Below are 20,954 nucleotides of genomic sequence, written 5' to 3'. Positions count from 1 at the left end.
CAAGTAATCTTTCATGATTTGGTGCACCTCATGTCACCCTTCATTTGTATCAATCCCTAATTAGATCCCATCTTTTGGTGCTCCTGTATACAGTTTTGGTAAAGAAAGTGCACTAAGGTGGATCAATCTGATTCAACAACAACAGAATTACCCCGGGTGCATCCCCAGTTTGCAGACTATACTTTGAAGCTTGTGAACTACAATTATTTCTTTGAAGGAAAATGCTATTAGTAAATTATGCAACAAAAATCCAGAGTCTCACTTCTTATCCTATTTGGCCATAACTTTTCAATCCACATTGCATCACCTAAAAGGGGAGGGTGAAAAGTTCATGGCCTGAATATGAAAGGGTAGTGTTACAGTGTTAAAAATTTCTGTATTTAATGTATAACATTTAAAATAGTAATCCAACAAGTTTCATGCAATTTTAATAAAGTCTTTTATTATTATTTTTTAAATTACAGATTCTGAAGTCAATCAACAAAGTTGAGGAAATATGGGCAAAATTACTCACAATGCAGTCTTTTTTTCTTTTTCTTTTTTTTTTTTTTTTTTTTTTCTTTTTTATTGTTGGCGCATTGGCTTCTATGGCCATAATGCACCTCCCAAGGCTTTTGCAGTACTTTGATCCAAGCCCGAGCGGGATACGAACCTGCGACCTTTGGGTTGCCAGGCAAGCACTTTACCCACCTGGCTAGCCCGGTTGGCACCATGCAGTCATCCAGTATTTCGGAAAAAAGGGACTAAGGCCAAAGGCAATTCATGAGGATATGGTTACAATATTGGGGAGGATGTCTTCCTTCATATTCAACGGTTAAAAAGTGGGCAGAAGAAATTAAAGTAGGGAAGGAGAGCCTGGAAGATGACCCACTCTGTGGAAGACCTGCAACATCACTCCAGAAGTTGTTGACAGTTTGCATGATCTGGTGATGATCGATTGATGATCAGTTTGATACCTTACCAGCATCTTGGGTATCTCATCTGAACATATCACCTAATAAGAGATTCTTGCTATGAAAAAGGAGTCAGCACAATGGGTCCCAAAGTTGACAGCAGATCAAAAATGCACAAGCGTTATCAAGTCAAGTGAACATTAGCACCATTTTCAGCAGATCCAGCAAAGTTGCTTGCAAGGTTAGTGACCATGGATGAGACATAGGCCCATCACTTGAGCTAGTGACAAAAGAGCAGTCCAAGAAGTGGAAACACAGCTGTACAAAGCCCAATATTCTCTCAAGATGGTCATTACACTGTGTGAAACAGGATAAATAGATTCAAAATTTTAAATAAATCTGAAAGTGAAAGTAACTACAGTTGACCCTTGAACAACATGGGGGTTAGTGGTGCCAACCCCCCCCCCCATGCAGTTGAAAATCTGCATATAATTTTGACTCCCCAAAAACTTAACTAATAATAGTCTACTGATGACGGAAGCCTTACTAATACCATAAACAGTCGATTAACACATTTTGTATGTTATATGTATTATTAGCATTAGCACTAGTAGAGGCATATGATGCAAGAAAGCAAGCTTATGCAGCATAACCAAAAAAAAAAAAAAAAAAAAAAAAACCCTCTCGTTTCACCCCTCCATTCATTCCAAATGCCTGTCCAGCTCAGCCTTAAATTTATTTAGGCTATCAACTTCCACAACAACAGATGGAAGTCTGTTCCACCAATCAATTACCCGCTGGCTAAAGGAAAATTTCCGGACATCTTTTCTACAGCTGTCTTTCCTCACTTTCAAATTGTGCCCCCTCAGAGTCTTAATCTGAGCAAGAGGAAGAATCCCATCAGCATTCGGCTTGCTCCTACTTAAGTTCCTACTCTCCAGGCACCTCGCAGGTGCCTGGAGAGTAGGAACTTAAGAACGCAGAACTTAAGCCTTTCTTGGTAAGAGCACCAATTTGTTTCCCTCACCAATCTTGTTGCTCTTCTTTGTACTCATTCTAAACTTTACATCCTTTCTAAAATGAGGCCTGCAGACCTGCAGAAGCCCGCAGGTCTGCAGGCCTCATTGCCTTGTACAATGAAATAATCACCTCCCTATCCCTGCTAGCAAAATTCCTATATATCATTGACAAGACTCCATGATCTGTCCTGTGCAGCCCATCTGCACTGCTCAGCGAACCTCATATTTGACTGCACAATTACCCTCAGGTCCTTTTCCACTTCCCTGAGTGTAGAACCACACAGTTGGTACATTTCCCTTCGGTTATTGCTACCCATATGCAGTACTTTGCATTTGTCAATGTTAAACTTCAGTTGCCACTTCTCAGCCCATTTGTCCAACATATCTAGATCCAGTTGAAGTAGCATACTGTCTTTACTGTCGCTAACAACCCTGCCAACCTTTGTATCACATGCAAACTTGGACATTAATCCTGTGTTCAAACCATTAACCAGTGATTCCATTATTTTCCCCAGAACACAAATTAAACTAATAGGTGTATAGTTACTTGTGTCACCTTTTGAACCCACTTTGTTAATTGGTATTACATAAAATTTCACACTTCCGGTCCATGGGGACTTCTCCTGAGTCCAAGGACGCTCTCATAATTATGGCTAAATGTTTGCTTACTTCCTTTGCTGCCTCCTGTAATATAACTGGAAAGATCCTGTCCACCCCAGATGCCTTTTTTATGTTTCACTTCCTTCAACAATTTCTCCTCCACTTTGCTCTCAGCTATTCCAAAATCACTTACCCCCCTGTTAGAGTTTGATTTCTGGCATTCCCCTCATTGAATAACTTCTAATTTCTGAATGTAGATGCAAAATACTCATTCAGTTTATCAGCGACCTGAGCATGATCATCAATAGTCAACCCATCTATGTTAAGTGGTCCAATCTGATTCATCTGTTTCCTTCTAGGGTTTACATAAGTAAAGAACTCTTTGCTGTTTTTCTTTGCATCCTTTGCCAGTGATTTCTTGTAATCTGCCTTCGACCACCTAACCTCCTTTGTGTGATTTGATTACAGACTAGCTTATATCTGCCATATACTTCTGTGTCACCTGATAGTTTATATGCATCCCATATGTTTTTCTTCTCTGTCATGAGCCTCATTAATTCATCTGACATCCATTTAGGCCTAAACCTTGAACAGTATTTCTTATTTGAAATGAAAAGCTTAGTAGCCTCCAAAATTAAGTCCCTGAAAGCTTCCCATTTAGAATTCAACATTGTTACCGTCATCAGTTGATCCCACTGTACAGAATTTAAAAACTGTCTAAGACCCCTTGTCGTCACCTTTACGAAAGCAAAAGCCCTTCCCTTTAGCGATGATGGTAGTTTCATCTTTAAGTAATTCCCATATCAGTACATTGTGATCACTGTCACCCAGTGGTTTATCTGAAAATTCTTAATGCATGAATAATAACTGCTGATAATCAGATCAAGAGTATTACTCCTTCTGGTTGCCTCTCGAACATGTTGCTGTAGAAAACAGTCATCCAATAAATCCACAAAAGTTTTGCTAGTGTGCTAGTGACCAACCACAAGTTTCAGTCAATATCTGGCAAGTTAAAATCCCCCATTATTTATTGGCCCACTATTTCTCTACACAATTGCTTATTATACTCATCGGATTCATTAGGCCTATAACACACACCTACTCTCATTTTTCTTTTCCCAGTGTTATGTGACGCCGAATTGTGAACATTCCATTGTCTACCAACATCAATTGGATGCACTTCCTTACATTTTGTGTTTCTTAACTAATAGCATAACGCCTCCTCCAATCCTGTCCTGTCTCTTATTTCTGTACACATTGTACTCCCCAAATTCCAATTTCGCACTGCTTATATCTGTGTGACACCACGTCTGTGATATCCCAACAGTATCTGCCTTTGGTGTCTTGATAGCACTTCAAGCTCATCAAATTTGTTAACTATACTCCTAGCATTGGTGTACATGCAAGTATACATGCACCTGTTCCTACTCTTAGTTACCCTAACACAGCCCGTGTTAGGGTAACTAAGTTTACTTGTTCCCCTATTGCTGATTAACTTCAATCTCTGGTTGAGGGTCAACATTTGCCTTAGATATCTCTGTGCCCAAGTTATCTTCTGTTGGCAAAACCAGACTGGGTGCGAGAGTACGTGAACAGGTGAAGTTTTTACGGGCTCCAGCAAATAGAGAAGTTTTGCTTTTTTATTGACTTAAATTGGCATATTAATTTATATTTTAGAGTTGCTTTATATTCCTATCAACAATACTTTAGTTTAATTTGAATTTAGATAGAGATTTTGTAGGTTATTACTTAGTATCAGTAAGGGTATCAAATACACGTGGGGACAGGTTTTGCAGCTCCTGCGAACGAAAATTTTTTAATTATACTTAGCTGCTTTATTGAATTAATTGTTAGAATAAATTATTTTCTGTAAGTAGCTTATAGACCTAGTCAAGCTCCGTGGTTTATTTTGAATTTAGATAGCGCAATTTGGAAAGTAAATAATACCTCGTGTCTCTAGATTAACTGTTCATAATTTGCTGCCATTGTTATACGATAACATGTGCACCGAACTAGATAGTGTAAGGTCTAACAGAAAATGAGATAGTGAGTATAGTAGTATCAATTAATCGGTAAAATTTATTAATCTTATTAAATTTCATTGTCATTTGAATTGTACTTTAACTAAATAAATATAGCAACCTAGTTTTTACAAACGTAACATCATAAATTAATACATATAAGTTAACAGGGGATAAGAAAGTCATATAACGTAATTCGGAGATAACATTCGTTACCGAAATACATATATAGTGTTATAACTGCATTGGAATATAAGTTTAGGGTTATATTGTGTATTGGAATTTTATTTAACTTGAATAGAAATCATGATTCAGACCAGAGCAGCAAAGCAAAAGGCTCAAACTAATGGAAGTGCTGTGGCTCAGGGGAGAACTGAGGGGTGCAGTTGTTCACTGAATCACAGTCTATTGAAATGCACTGCTTGTTTGATGTTTGTGGAGCAGTGAGGAATGGGACATGATATTACCAAGGAGAATGTCTTTGTGTGTGCGCGATGTAAGGAGTGCGAGGAAATCATGCGCCAACGCAACATTGTTATGGGCTTATATGGGTGGATGCCCTCGAAGGATTTAAATTGAGGGGCCCATGAAGCTCTCAGCTGCCCTCATCAATGCCAGAGCTTACACTTGAACATCAAGCAACACAGTGGCAAACCCCAAGGCAGAATGCACTGGTCCCAAAGGAACTGGTTGTTGTAGGTGACTCTATTGTCAGGGAAACGGGGAACATATTGTGCAAAAAAGGATAGATGGAACAGGAGCAAGGTATGTCTGCCAGGGCAAAGTTGTAGAGCAGATATCATCTTTTAAGGGCACAAAGGGTGATATTGTTGTGCACGTTGGCACTAATGATATTAAGAGTAGGAGACCGGCAGAATTACTGAACAAGTACAAGTGAATGTTGAAAAAAAGCCATGAGTTAGGGTTGAATTTGAAAGTGTCTGCAATTCTGCCCAGACATGATAGGAGGGAGTATATGATGAGAGTCTTGTCGATCAGTTCGGCCCTGGAGAGATTGTGCAAAGCTCAAGGGGTAGAATTTTTCTCAGCCTGGTCTGTACTTGTTAACAGGAGAGACTGCTTCTACAGGGAAGAGATACACTTAAATAGAAAGGGTGCAAGAATATTTGCTGATGCTATCGAGGCAGAGTTAGGTGGTTCGGAAAACTGCAAGCTTGAGGCGATACACAGACTAATAGATTAACAGTAGATGCTGGCAGAGGTAAAAGCGATTCTTGCACTACTTATATTAAAATGCAATTGAGCAGCAGCCAGGAAAGCAAGGTAATGGGGATTTCCAGGACTACTGGGAGTCATAGTGGAACAAGTAAATACATGGGCTGTGTTAGGGTAACTAAGAGTAGAAACAGCTGCATGTATACTTGCATGTACACCAATGCTCCCTGTCTGACTTTTTTGCTTTTCATTTCTCTAAAAATGATTTTTTATGGTACCAGTCCTTCTTCCACTGTTTGCTTTAGTTTCAGTGCCCGTATCATAGAAGGGTCCATGTTGTAAAAGAAGTCAAAAGCAGTCTTTAATAATCGGAACCCTTCTGCCAGATTGTCTAAAGTCAATTTGTTTTCTGGCAGTACTTCTTCCTCATCGTCTGGCACTGGTTCAGAAGCACTCATCTCATTGAAGTCATCTTCTGTTAATTCCTCTGGTGTGGTGTCTATTAGCTCTTGAATTTCTCCAAGATCAATATCTTGAATCCTTTCACCCCGCACCTTTTTTGCCATATCCCCAATCTCTTTAATAACTTCCTTGATTGGCTCTGTCGTAAATCCTGTGAAGTCATGCACAACATCTGGACACAGTTTTCTCCAGCAGGAATTTGTTTCAGGCTTGATGGCTTTCATGGCTTTCTCTATAACAACGGTGCATCTTCAGTGGTGTAATCCTTCCAGACTTTCATGATGTTCTCGCTATCTAGGTTCTCTTCCGTAGCATTGACAATCCTTTCCATTGAGTACCATGTGTAATGAGTCTTAAAGGTCCTTATGATCCTTTGATCCATAGGCTGAATTAGAGACATTGTATTTGGGGGCAAGTACACCACTTCTACACCTTCGGTGTTGAACTCACAGGTGGCCAGGGGCATTGTCCAATATCAAAAGAACTTTAAAAGGCAGTCCCGTACTGGCAAGGCACTTCCTGACTTCAGGGACAAAGTATCTATAGAACCAATTCCAGAAAAAGGGTTCTCATTGTCCAGGCCTTCTTGTTGTTCAACCAAAAGACTGGCAGCTGGTGTTTATCTTTTCCCTTCAAGGCTTGGGGGTTAGCAGCTTTATAGATAAGGGCAGTCCTGACCATAAACCTGACTGCATTTGCACAAAACAGTGGAGTTAGCCTATCCCTTCCTGCCCTAAATCCTGGTGCTTGCTTCTCTTCCTTATCAATAAATATCCTTTGTGGCATTTTTTTTTTTCAGAATAGGGCAATTTCGTCTGCATTAAAAACCTGTTCAGGCAGAAATCCTTTCTCCTCAATGATTTTTTTAATGGTGTCTGGGAACTCGTCTGCTGCCTCTTGGTCGGCAGAAGCTACTTTTCCTGTTATCTTGACATTTTTTAAGTCAAATGTCTTTCTAAAATTATCAAATCATCCTTTGCTAGCATTAAATTCTCCAGCTTTAAATCCTTCACCTTCCTTTTGCTTTAAGTTGTCATATAATGACTTCGCTTTTTCTCGAATCATATTAGTATATAGGTATGCCTTATATAGTATGAACCTGAGCTGTAATGCTCAATACGTTCTACGTTGATATCAATATTTGTAGAATAATAAGAGAAGGTTTATTTTTTTTTTTTGTTATGAAAACCCCAAACACGAAAGGTATCAAAACCTATAGTACTTAGTACCGTGCATGGGTTGAAGGAGAAGTATGGGGGGAGGGGGGGATGCCGGAAACTTTGCTCTAGAGACTAAACAATGGGTTTCACCACTTCAAGCCTCCAATAAGCAAAGTGGTGGTATTTCACTGGTTGATGAAAGTCATCTACCACCTGTAGTTTACCTCAATATAGTACGTAGAACTATATTTTATATAATTATTTATTATTATATAAAATAATAATAAATAATTATTATTTATTATTTTTTTACTCTAATGTAAGTTTTTTGATTTTTTCATTTTAATTTCTGGAGAGTATCATACAGAAGTGTTCTTTATATACTATATTGAGGTAAACTTCTTATTATTTTACAAAACGGTATACCTTATAGCAATCCTGCACCCACATGAAAGCTGCATTTTCAATACGAGATAAAAAAAGGTATTTCACAAAAAGTGCAAGGTTTTTGTGCCTGCTGGCATAGCCGTAGCGATGTCTTCACGAATCTACTTTTCTTTTTTTTTTTACAATGGTTCATATGCTGGGTTCATTTATCTTGAAATGGCAGGCAACTGCAGCTGCTGACCTCAATCTATGGTACATATCAAACAATTCAACTTTTTCTTGTAATGTCATGACTTTTCTCGCTTTTTGGGAGCCCAGCATCATTAGTGGCGCTTTGTATGGGTCCCACGGTGTTATTCAAGGTTTATGGTATTGCACTAAACATGATGAAAAATATGTGAGAACAGTGAGAGATCACTTTTTACTGTGATACGCAATTACTGGAGAGACGAACTGCTGACGTAGAGATGATTAGGGTCACACGGCGTTTTAAGTGGATACTCGCAACACTTGAGCTCACTGCAATAGCAACAGGTGGTGGCTACGAAATTATTACAGTAGTACAGTATGTACTACAATTAATTTTATACAGTTATGATCTAATACTGCATCTTTACATTTCTCTTGACTACGAATGGCCCCATGTACGGTATGTGTGCGTAAATTTTGATAAATTTTAGCTTTTTATAATAGACTAGCCATAGGCTACCCGTTTTTAAAATGGGATACAATTATTAGGTTGTTAATTCATCTCGTACTACTTACTTAATAGAATTTTTTATACTTTTTTCTCCTTGAGTTTATGCATACATTGCTTCATGTGAAAACATCAAAAATTAATCTATTATATACAAAGATATATATCTTTGTGTATATATATATATATATATATATATATAGGTTACGCGGTTCGTTTGCGAGTTTTTCCAAATTGTCTCAAATCTCCAAAAAAATTTCCAGTAGTACAGTACAAAGAAAAAATAGCTATTGCTATTTTTTTCAATATTTATTGAAAAAAATCCACATATAAGTGGACCCAGTTCAAACCCATGTTGTTCAAGGGTCAACTGTAATAGTATTAACTATATATAATGTTTTTTAATAATATTTATATATATAATAAGCAGAGATGTATGCACATATTTGCAATTTTTTGCACTTAATAGTCTTTAAATAATTTCTTAAAGCAATAGCTGTTTTTTATTTGTACTGTACTACACTAAACAGTAATTATAAATTAATTTATAATTGCTGTTTATCCTCTTGGTATCTGTGATATCCCCCCCCCCCTCTGATATCATATTAGTCTAGTTCTGCTAATTTCATAACTTTGCAATTTAAGCATCTGACATCAACAGTTGCTCCAATAGCATATTTAACACTCTGTGTATCTTGTTCAACAAGCATCTAGGTGGACATCTTGTTAACTTGGATGACACCTTAGCTGTATGAATCTCAGTTGCAAAAAAACTAATGTCAACTTAAAATAAAGCATATTTGGCTAAACAAGGATTAGGTGGTAAATTATTAAATAATGCAAAACAAATATGTTACTTTACAATTGAAAAAATTTAATTTTTTTACTACTTATTTCAAGCTGGCCTTGGAAGGACTGGAACTCTTATTGCCTGCTATATTATGAAGCATTATCGTTTTACAGCAGCAGAGGCTGTAGCCTGGATTCGGATTTGTAGGCCAGGATCTATTATTGGTCATCAGCAGCATTGGCTGGAAGAGTGAGTATTTCTTTATTTAATTTTCCATATATTTTTATAAGTAAAATTAAACTTTACATGGAGTTTAATATAATAGGATCAACTCTCACATCATGGTTTCCACTGTTGTGGTTTGTTTAATTGATGATATTGATTTATTGATATTTTCAGTAGATCTGCAATAATAGAAGAACTATTTTTTGTTGTTTATACAGTTATCATTTTAAAAGCTGCTGTTTAATGTACTGCTATTGAGTTTATCTGATTAGCTTCTTTGTTATCCTTAAAGCTATTATTCCAATGCATTGTATGTTTCTTATGGGAAATAATTTTTTTTTTTTTTTGTGTTATATCTTATTTTGAAAAAGTATAAAAGGGTACTAAAAAGTATAAAATATTTTATTATTTTACATTTTTACATTTTCTTTTTAGTCTGTAAGATAACACACACAGTAGGTTATTGAAGAATGTATTATAAGGGGATAAGTTTTAAACCTGCCCTATATAAAAAGAAGGTTAATATTTTGTTGATGGTGCACCCTTCAAAATGGCGGTGAGGAGAAGAGGGGGAAAGCAGTGATTGACGGATTGTGACTCCGCCCACTCACTGCGTTCCCGCTATTCTCCTCGGCAAACGGTACTAGATGACACGCGGGTGGCACAGCAACAAATACGGCGGCCGAAAACAGGATAAATCCAATAATTTCAAAAGTTCAAGTTACAAAAATACAATTTTCGTGGATCACAAAATATCACATGACATTCAAATAAGTCGGATAGAGCCGAAAAGAAGGGGGGGGGGAGGTAATTTTCGTGAAAGAAAAGGAACAGCAAATGAACAATTATTAAAAAAAAAACAAACAAAAATGCACGTTTTTCTAAGCTATATATTACGAGCATTAACAATGAGATTGCCTGAAAAGGAAAAAAAAAAAAGACAAAACAGTAATTTTTAAGGAAATTTAAATAGGGGGATTATTATTTTTAAGGCAATTATTTTTAGCGCAAATAGGGGGATTAATTTGGGGGGGGGCTTCTGCCCCCACACCCTGATATACGTATTATTCAGCCTTTTCCAAAACCAAAAACTTTTTTTTTTTTTTTTTTTAAGTTAGCACCACGTGCAACCCTTGATTCTTCTCGCCAGTACATTACTAGACGGGGATCCCGATTCCCTGCCTTTCTGCCCGAACATGAAAAAACAAGTAATTAGTATTATTTGTAACAAAAATTAACACCACGTGCAACACTGAAAATTGCTGATGCCCGTCAACAGAAATGCTAAAAGGACAGAAATCACGCACCTTATCATTCGAATTATGTTTTCTAAACGATCCAACACTTTCGCACTAATATTTTGCAGGAATAAATCATCAGTTGAAGAGCAAGAAGGCAAAGCAAAAAATAAATCACAAGCAATCTAATAATCACTGATCTAAAATCTAAAAAAAAAAAAATTAACACCACGTGCAACACTGAAAATTGCTGATGCCCATCAATAGAAATGCTAAAACGACAGAAAACCACTCACCTCATCAATCGAATTATATTTTCAAAACAAACCCAACATTTTCGAACTAATATTTTGCGGGGGGGGGGAAATCGCCCAATACAATAGACCCGTCTCAATCAAGGGAAACCAAAGAGTAAGTCACTAACAATCGAATATGCAAATAGGGGGATTTTTTTTTTCTTTTCTTTTCTGGGGGCCTCTGCCCCCACATCCCCGATATACGTATTATTCAGCCTTTTCCAAAACCAAACACTTTTTTTTTTGTTTTATAATTACGCATCGATAAAATTAAATAATCTGCTAATCAAGTATTAACACCACGTGACATTTCTAACAGCAAAATTCATAACACGAGTGACACACGTGCCAGATGTTTCCATATGTTCAGGAGAACACGTGACACTGGGCGGAGTCAGCACCCGTCAATCACTGCCGTGTAGAGAGGGTGCGCCAAGTACTAAATCTTAGCCAAAAAGAACTAGCATAGCTGCCAATTTTGTGGATTTACAGTAGAGAATCAGTATTTTTTGATCAATTTGACCCTTATCCATCTCACTGATAGTTGGTTACAAAAAGTTTCTCTTGACAGTGAATCTATACAGGGTCTGAAATTAGCATTTTTAGCATTAGCATTAGTAGAGGCATATGATGCAAGAAAGCAAGCTTATGTAGCATCAGGCAAAAAAAAAAAAAAAAAAAAACTCTCCTGTTAGTTAGTTCCAAATATCTGTCCAGCTCAGCCTTAAATTTATTGAGGCTATCAACTTCCACAACAAAAGATGGAAGTCTGTTCCACCAATCAACTACCTGCTGGCTAAAAGCAAACTTCCACACATCTATCCTACAACTGTCTTTCCTCAATTTTAATTTATGCTTCTCAGGTGATTATTGTGTGACAACCTCAAGGACCACCTGAGTGATTATCTCAGGTGGTCCTTGAGATTGTCACAGACATTCTCTCAGATATGCCAGACAAGCTGTATTTCCTACATGGGAGTCTAAAACGCTGATGAAACTGATATTTGGGTGACACTCAAGTCAAGTGCACCCAATTTCGGCAAAGTCCGGATGGACTGTGACAGCCAAATGCTCTGCTTGCACCTTCACAATGGTGGGAATGTTAGTAATCCTGAGTATAACCTCCATGCACAAGTACATGGTGGGTGACCATCCAGGTGTGAACCAAAGTAAGCAGGAGTCGAGGTGTGGCTCCCACACCACATGGAGGAATGCTGCCCCTCTATGTTACCAGGCAGTACTAGGTGGTAGATGACTCTCATCAACCGGTGCAATACCACCACTTTGCTTATTGGAGACTTGAAGTGGTGAACCCATGTTTAGTCTCTAGAGCTAAGTTCCGGTCAAACCTTCCCTATCTCTTCCATCATGCAGTACGATTTATGACTTTTGAGGTTATGATGAATGTTGTGGTGAGATCCAATATTCCTTACATTTCTAGGGTACAGCTCTAAAACGGTGTTCGCAGGCTGGCCGCTAGTTAGTACACTGGACCGAACCTATTGGTAACCCTTTAGGAGGCTTCTGGATCAGCTTGTGTATAATCTTGCTACCTCTACTCTCCCAGATAGTGACTAGAGGAAGTCGGAGTAGTGTGTATGTCGGGAGCATTGTCGAGGCCACGTTATGTCAAGGATCTGGGTATATTCTTACCACGTGTACGCCATATCCAAAAATTTCATTACTTCATACAGCATGTCCCACCCACTTTTTCTTACTATTGAATACACCATGAATTGTCAAACCAATAGAGCAAGCTTATTTGCGAAAAGATCTAAACCTCCCAAGCACTTCCTAATTCATTTCACAAATATACGTGGTCTCATTTCTAATCTCAATGATGTCTATTTCCACTTTCAGTCTGCCAAACCCTGTGTACTTTTCCTGACAAAATCTCAGTTATCGGTTGATTCAACTACTGCTCATCTCAGATGCTCAAATTATTCGCTGTATGATTCCTTTCGCCTCAACGGTGGTACTGTGCATATGTCCATTCTGATATTCCCTGTCAGAGACTTGGCAATTTGGAATCTCCTCTCTTTGATCTTCTCTGGCTTAAAATCTCTCTCTCTACCTCATTGTGTCAAATTCATCTGTTGTCTCTACCGCTCTCTCAACTCCACTAATCACTTGGAGCTTTTTGACTTCCTCTCTTTTCAACTTGACTTTCTCCAGTCCAGCTTTTCTAACAGTGAGGTAATTTTTCTTGGTGATTTTAATGTTCACAACTCCAGCTAACTTCCATTTTCTAGTCACACAGACCCAGCTGGTCGAGATGCTGAGGCTTTTGCAATTAATAATGACCTTGCACAGATTGTTCATTTATCTACAAGAATACCAGACAATCCTAATCATACAGCCAACACGCTTGATCTTTTTCACACAAACAACCCTTCTAAGTACACGGTCGAAGTGAGAGGTCCATTAGGCACTTCAGATCACAACTTGGTGATTGTCTCTTCTCCAATGGAGCCTTTATCTCATGTCTATTCCCAACCTCGTGTTGTTTGGCCTTACAAGAATGCAAAATGGGATGACCTGTGAGATTTCTTTTCTTCTTTTCCTTGGTCGGATTACTGTTTCAAAACTTCTGATGTCAACGTTTGCTCAGATCGTGTCAGTGAAATTATTCTTGCAGGAATGGAACCCTCAATCCCACACTCCACTTTAAAATCTCGTCCTTCATCTAAACCTTGGTTTTCCAATAAATGTGCTAAGGCTGTTCAAGAGAAGAATGTTGCGTATCGTAATTGGCTTGTTTCTAATTCTTGAGTTTTCATTTTCTGCCTACATCAAAGCTTGCAACAATTGTAAAGAAGTTATTAATCAGTCCAAACTAGAGTTTGAACAGACTAAGAGTAGAAAACTTGCTTCTTGCCCTGATGGTAGCCGAGCATTCTGGTCTCTTGCCAAAGCTATTGATCGCAACTTTTGCTCTTCTCTGTTCAAACCAGATGGTTCTGTTGTCACTTCAGCGAAGGATAAAGCTGACCTGCTAGCATCCCATTTTTCTTCCAATTCATGTATTAATGATCTTGGTAAAACACCTCCCACCATTCCCAACACGCTCCATTCAATGTCTCCTGTGGTCTTCCGTCAAAAGGCTGTCAGAAGGATTTTGACGAATCTTTCTTAGCTTGAAGGAGCTAAGAAAGCTCCAGTTCCTGATGGTATTTCTCCACTTGTTCTGAAAACCTGTGCTCCTTAACTTACTCCTGTTTTTTGCCGTCTTTTTTCACTTTCTTATTCCAAAGGTATATTTCCTTCTGCTTGGAAATTTGCTCATATTCAGCAGTTCCTAAAAAGGGGTGACAAATTGCCTCCCATCCAATTATCGTCCCATTGCAATTACTTCTACTCTCTCTAAAGTAATGGAGAAATCAATTAACCGCCAACTCTTAAACTACCTAGAAATCTTCCGTCTGATCAACGATTGCCATTAGGGATTCCGTCATTGTCGATCCACTGGTGATATTCTGGCTTATGTTACCCATTTATGGACTAATTCAATGGAAAGGTTTGGTGAAACATGAGTAGTTGCTCTTGACATCTCAAAGGCTTTCGATCATGTTTGGCATAAAGGTCTTCTAAACAAGCTTCCATCTTATGGTTTACCAAGTGTTTTTTGTAATTGGTTATCCAGTTTTCTCTCTAATTGCTCACTAAGAGTGATGGTAGATACCTCTCTGTTTTCTAACTTCTCCACTAATGCTGGTCTCCCTCAAGGTTCAGTTCTTTCTCCCACTCTTTTCCTCTTGTATATTAATGACCTTCTTTACCATTGACTGGAAATCCTATCCAAAGTTTTGCCGATGATAGCACATTGCATTCTGCTTTCCATTTTGAGAAACCTTGCCCTGCTCAATCAGCTTCAACTTCGCGAAAATCTGCTACCAATTCTTTTAATGCCGATCTTCAGGTAATTCTCTAGTGGACAAAGACAACTTAGTTGATTTCAACCCTTCTAAAACTCAGTCTTGTCTTATATCTCACAAAAACTATTGTTTTGCTCCTATGCTTATCTTTAGTGACACTCCGATTTCTAGGCAAAATGATATATCTCTTTTGTGGATTACCATAATTTCTAATCTCTCTTGGCACAAGCACATTACAAATATTGCTTCTTCTGCATCTAAAAAACTTGGTTTTTTCTTTCTCTCTCGGCGTTACTTTTCTTCCAAACAGTTGCTCATTATGTATAAATTGCAAATCTGCCAAAACCTCTCTCAGGCTTCTTGATTCCATTCAGAAGAGGGCAGTTAGCTTAATTATGATTCATCTCTAACAGAGTTTCCCCTCTCACTGTCTCGTAGACATACTGTTTCTGCTGCATGCCTCTTCTACAGATACTTCCATGGGCACTGTTCTTCTGAATTGGCTTCTATAATTCCTGCTCTCTCTTTCAAAATAGTCCGAACACGTGCCGCCACCATCCAACATCCATTTACTGTCTGACTTCAAACTCACAGAACCAACTTTTCATCTTCTTCGTTTGTTCATTCAACTGCCGTTTTCTGGAACAACCTTCCTTCATACGTATTTCCTGAAAATTACAGTCTACAGAAGTTAAAGTCCAATGTCAACAAATATCTTCTTTCATCTTCCTAACCTCCAACCCAAGCACGGTACTAAGTACTGGAGGTTCTAATACCTCTCTTTTGATGTCTACATAAAAAAAAAAAAAAAAAAAAATCTGAGCAAGAGGAAGAATCCCATCAACATTGAGCATGCTCAAACCATACAAGGTTTATACACTTCAATCAGATCACCTTGCAGGTGCCTAGTCTCCAGACACTAATCTGCAAAATTTAAGCCTTTCTTCCTAAGAGCAACCATTGAGTAAGAGTAGAATTTTTCTCAGAATGGTCTGTGCTTGTTAACAAGAGAGATTATTTCTACAGTGATGGTATACACTTAAATAGAAAGGGAGCAAGAATATTTGCTGCTACTGTTGGGCAGCGTTAGGTGGGTAAGAAAATTGCTAGCCTGTGGAGATAGACAAGACTAGTAGATTAACAGCCACAGGCAGAGGTGAAAGTGATTCTTGCACTGCTTATATCGGAACATGCAACCTCCTTAAAAGCAAGGTGTCAAGGATTTCAGGACCTGCTGGGGATCCTCGTGGAACAAGCAAATACAGCTTATATGGTAACTAAGAGTAAGAACATGCATGTATGTATGCTTACATGTACACTAATGCTAGTAAATAAATTTGATGAATTTGAAGTACTGGTTAAGATATAAAATGTGGACATTTTAGGAATATTGGAGATGTGGTGTCAGTCAGACGTAATGCATGCAGAATTTTAATATGGGATAACAGTGTGTATAGAAGGGACAGCAAGGGGGGAGGGGTTATGATCCTATTTAAGAAGCATATTAAATCTTATGCAGTGCATCCATTTGACATAGGTGGCCCCTGCAGTGTTGAGTCAATTTGGTGTGATATAGGCACTGGGAAAACAAAATTGAAAGTACAGTCAGTCCTCGTATAGCACTATAGTTGTGTTCCTATAAACTCTTGCGCAATATAAACAACAGACCCTATGAGAAAAATAGAGTTAGGTGCCGATCACCCAAGGCTATTACGTAATAAAATATTGCTAATGCTTTTGCATCTATCGTAAGCAGACTTGTTCTTTGTTTGATTTTCTATCCAAACAGATGACAGCCGTTCCATCTCTTCCAATTCTTTGTGTCTTGATCTAATGGATTTTATTTCACTTTGAGTTGTTCCTGCTATGAAAATTTTTTTTTTTCCCCTCTGCATTCTTTCTAATTCTCGGCGTTGCCTCATTTAGGCCTGAAGCACATGCAATATCACATGTTCTTTCATTTTGCTCAAGGTGTTTCACAATTTCATATTATTTCTCTGACAGAGGTGGACTGGCCTTACAGGGGAAACCACAGTGGGCCAGAGACCAAAAGTGTGATTTTGGCCATAAACGCTAGTGTGAGGCCACTTCAAATTTTTCCGGGTAAGAATTTTTGACCCAGTCCACCTCTGTCTATTGATATTGCTTTTCTTTTTCTCGCTGAACCTGTAGTGTCTTCACCAGGACGCTTCCTTTTAGGTATTTTGCACATTTTTAGGGAATAAAGCACAATTACAAAATGAGGAGGCATGCTTGATAACATAAACAAAGCTGCGCGCATGTAGCAACTGAATAAACACCATAAAGGCAGAGAGACACCGTTAACACCTCACTAGCTCACATTTTACTAAAGCACATTTCTGGGGATCACTACCATAAAACAATAAAAACAATTTCCAGTTGCGTTCCTGCTAGTGGAATCTGTTATAAACGGGGGTAGTAAACTCGATCTAATAGTACTGATAGCTGGAATTGTGTGGGTTTTTAAGCTATTATGAAATGTGTTTCCCTTTCACTGATATAAAAAACAAAATTTTTCAGACTCTTCGCTTCATTGCTATCATGTTGCGTTCAGTTGGTGTGATTTCATGTTTGACTGCCATTTCATGTAAACACAAAGGGAAATCATGCATATGCGAATCCGGTTCATGTTATATGCGACATCGTTCCCCTATTTATAAATCGTGTATGATCGAATTCATGTAGTGTAAACACGTGTTATATGAGGACTGACTGTAGGAGTATGTTATAGGCGAAATGATTGTGATGCGTATAAAGAGAAACTGTATAGAGAAATAGAATGGGCCAGTTAAACAGAACGTCTTATAACAGGGAATTTTAACTTTCCAAATATTGACTGAACTTGTAGACTGGTCATTTACATACTATCAAGACATTTGTGGATTTATTGAATGAGCATCTTCTACAGCAGTAGCATCTTAGAGAAGTAACAAATCTAGTTATCAGCAGTGATTCTTCATGAATTAAGAATCTGCAGATAAAAGAACTACTAGGTGGCAGTGATCAGCGTGTATTGATGTGGAATTTACTTAAAGATGTAACTACCATCAAAGGTAAAGGAATGGGCTTTTACTTTTGTAAAGGTAGCTAGACAGTTTTTAAATTCTATATTGTGGGCCAACTGATGATGTTGCCAACAGCAAATTCTAAATAGGAAGCATTCAGGGAAATTATCATAGCAACTACTAGTTTTTTCATACCAACTAAGAAATGCTCTTCAAGGCTTAGACCAAACTGAATGTCAGATGAACTAATGAGACTTGTAAGGAAAAATGCATGGGATGCATATAAATTAACAGAGGACCCAGAAGCCTGTAGTGGATATAACCTAGTCTGCAATCAAGTTACAAAGGAGGTTAAGCAAACTAAGGCAGAATATGGGACATCCGCAAAAAATGCAAAGAAAAGCAGAAAAGACTTGTTTACTTAGGTAAACACTAGAAGGAAGAGGATGAATTACTTGAGTCTACTAAATATGAATGGTGAAACTGATGGTGATCCTGCTCAGGTTGCTGACAAACTGAATAGGTATTTTTCATCTATAATCATGCAGGAGGAGTTATTTAGGGAAGGGGATGCCAGAGGTTCATCATAATCTAACATGGAGACAAATAATTTTGTGATAACTGAGAGGAAAGTGGAAGTGAAATTGGTGGAGCTTAATGTGAAAATGGCACATAGGGTGAATGAGATTTATTCAGTTATATTAAGGGAGACAGTAAACCCTTAGCCATAATTATAAAAGAATCTTAGCATTAGTAGAGGCATATGGTACAAGAATGCAAGCTTATATAGCAACAAAAAAAAAAAAAAACCTTTCCATTTCAACCTTCCATTAACTCCAAATGTTTGTCTAGCTCTACCTTGAATTTATTTAAGCTGTCAACTTCTACAATGACAGATGGAAGTTTTTTACAGCAATCTGCACATGAATTCTACAACTGTCTTTCCTCAATTTGAATTTATGTTCCCTCAGGCAACTAATCTGGTCAAGAGGAAGAATCCCATCAGTATTGAGCTTGCTCAAACCCTTATACACCTCAATCAGGTCACCTCGCAGGTGCCTAGTCTCCAGACACAGCAAATTGCAAAACTTAAGTCTTTCTTTGTACAAGCAACCCTTTGTTCCATTCATCAATCTCATTGCCCTTCTCTGTACTCATTCAAGCAGCTCTACATCCCTCCTAAAATGAGGCCTCCTCCAGACCTGTATATAGTACCCAAGGTGTGACCTGACCATTGCCTTTTACATGGGGATAATCACCTCCTTAACCCTGCAGTAAAAATTCATGTATATCATTGACAAGACACCATGATCTACACTTGCTGATTATCTGCACTGCTCAGAAAACTTGATATCTGACTCCCGAGGTCTTTTTCATTCTCTACCACCTGACTGTATAACCACACAGTTGAAACACTCTGATTGTTAACGGTACCCATATGCAGTACTTTACATTTGTCAATGTTAAACTTCAGTTGCCACCTCTCAGCCCATCTCCTCAACTTTTCTAGATCCTATTGCAGTAGCGTACTGTCATTAGTGTCATTAACAACCCTACCAACCTTTGTATCGTCTGCAAACTTGGACATTAAGCCTAATATAGCTTCATCAATATTATACAGAAAACAACAATGGACCTAACACAGACCCCTGGGGGACACCACTAATAATATTACTCCATGAAGAGCAGTGTCCATTGATTACCACTCTCTGTCTTCTCCCACTCAACCATCTCTTTATCCTTAGCAGCAACTTGTGCTTAATGCCCTACTGCTCCAACTTGTACAGTAGTTTTCCAATTTGTTGTGCAAACAAAACAGAACTTTGTTATGCAAACAAAACAAAAACAAACAAAACAAAGGCTGGACGAAATATAGTGAAAGATATTTGTAGTGTATGCGGAGCAAATAATTGTTTTTTTTTTTTTAAACACAATTTTCTGTATAATAATCTGTATATATCACAGCTTAAGGAATCTGCATTGCAATCGCTTAATAAGTTATTTAAGTATTTTAGAATTACAAAGAAAAACAAATCTAGTTGTAAAAAAATAAAAGAATTTTTACATCAGCATGATGAATATACAAAACAATAAACCTCATAAACCTGAGAAAAGAAAATTTAAGAGAAGGAAAGTGTATGGTACTCATGTAGATGAACAGTTTCATGCAGACTTAGTTGATATGCAAGAATATAAATCATTTAACAATAACACTACTACACGTTAATGGTCATAGATGTGTTTTCTAAGTATGCATGGGCTATACCTATTAAGAAGAAAACAGGTGATGAGATTTCAAAAGCTTTTCAGCATGCATTTGCAGAACAGATTTCTGAAAAAATTCTGACAGCTAGAGGTACTGAATTTAAATAAACAAATGCAACAGTTTTTAAAAAATGTAATGTTCATTAGTTTATTACTGAGAATATAGAAACAAAAGCTAAAACAGTAGAATGATTTAATGGAACTCTGAAAACAAGAATGTGAAAATACTTTACAGCAAATAATACTAGAAAGTGGAATTAGACAAACTAGTTTCAAATTTTAATAATTCTCATCATAGGTGTATTAAAATGAAACCTACAGAAGTAATTGGTAGATGGTTGGCCTAGGTGGCAGAAGACTCATCAACTGTTGCAATACCACCACTTTGCTTATTGGAGGCTTGAAGTGGTGGAACCCACGTTCAGTCTTCAGAGCAAAGCTCTGACAAGCCTCCGATCTCTTTCATCATGCAGTATGATTGATATCTTTTGAGGTTATGATGGATGTCATGGCGAGATACAATCTTCCTTGCATTTCGCGGGCACAGATCTAAAACAGTGTTCACAGGATGGCCCTAGATAGTCCACCGGACCAGACTTATTAATAACACTATAGGAGGCTTCTGGATCAGCTACTGTATAATCTTGCTTCCTCTACTCTGGCAGATAGTGACAGTGTCTGAAGGGAGTTGAAGTAGTGTGTATGTGGGGGTGCATTGTTGAGGCAACGTTATGTCAAGGAACTGGGTGTATTTTTACCATGTGTATGCCATATCCAAAAATTTCATTACTTTATACAGCATGTCCTTGCCACCTTTTCTTATT

General features: G+C 37.9%; 1 protein-coding gene across 1 annotated transcript in view; it reads left to right on the top strand.

The window, feature by feature from the left end:
* LOC150091667 (dual specificity protein phosphatase CDC14C-like) overlaps window positions 1–20,954 on the top strand; it is a 481,702-nt gene that overhangs the window by 327,154 nt on the left and 133,594 nt on the right. The window contains exon 10 of the mRNA XM_090385065.1: window positions 9,316–9,454. Within this exon, the coding sequence (XP_090241191.1) occupies window positions 9,316–9,454 (139 nt within the window). The remainder of the gene's footprint in view (window positions 1–9,315; window positions 9,455–20,954) is intronic.

The sequence above is a fragment of the Mastigoproctus giganteus genome, chromosome 1 (assembly GCF_048544385.1).
Source record: "Mastigoproctus giganteus isolate SK-2022 chromosome 1, ASM4854438v1, whole genome shotgun sequence".
NCBI lineage: Eukaryota > Metazoa > Arthropoda > Arachnida > Uropygi > Thelyphonidae > Mastigoproctus > Mastigoproctus giganteus.
This window is presented reverse-complemented; position numbering and strand designations above follow the sequence as displayed.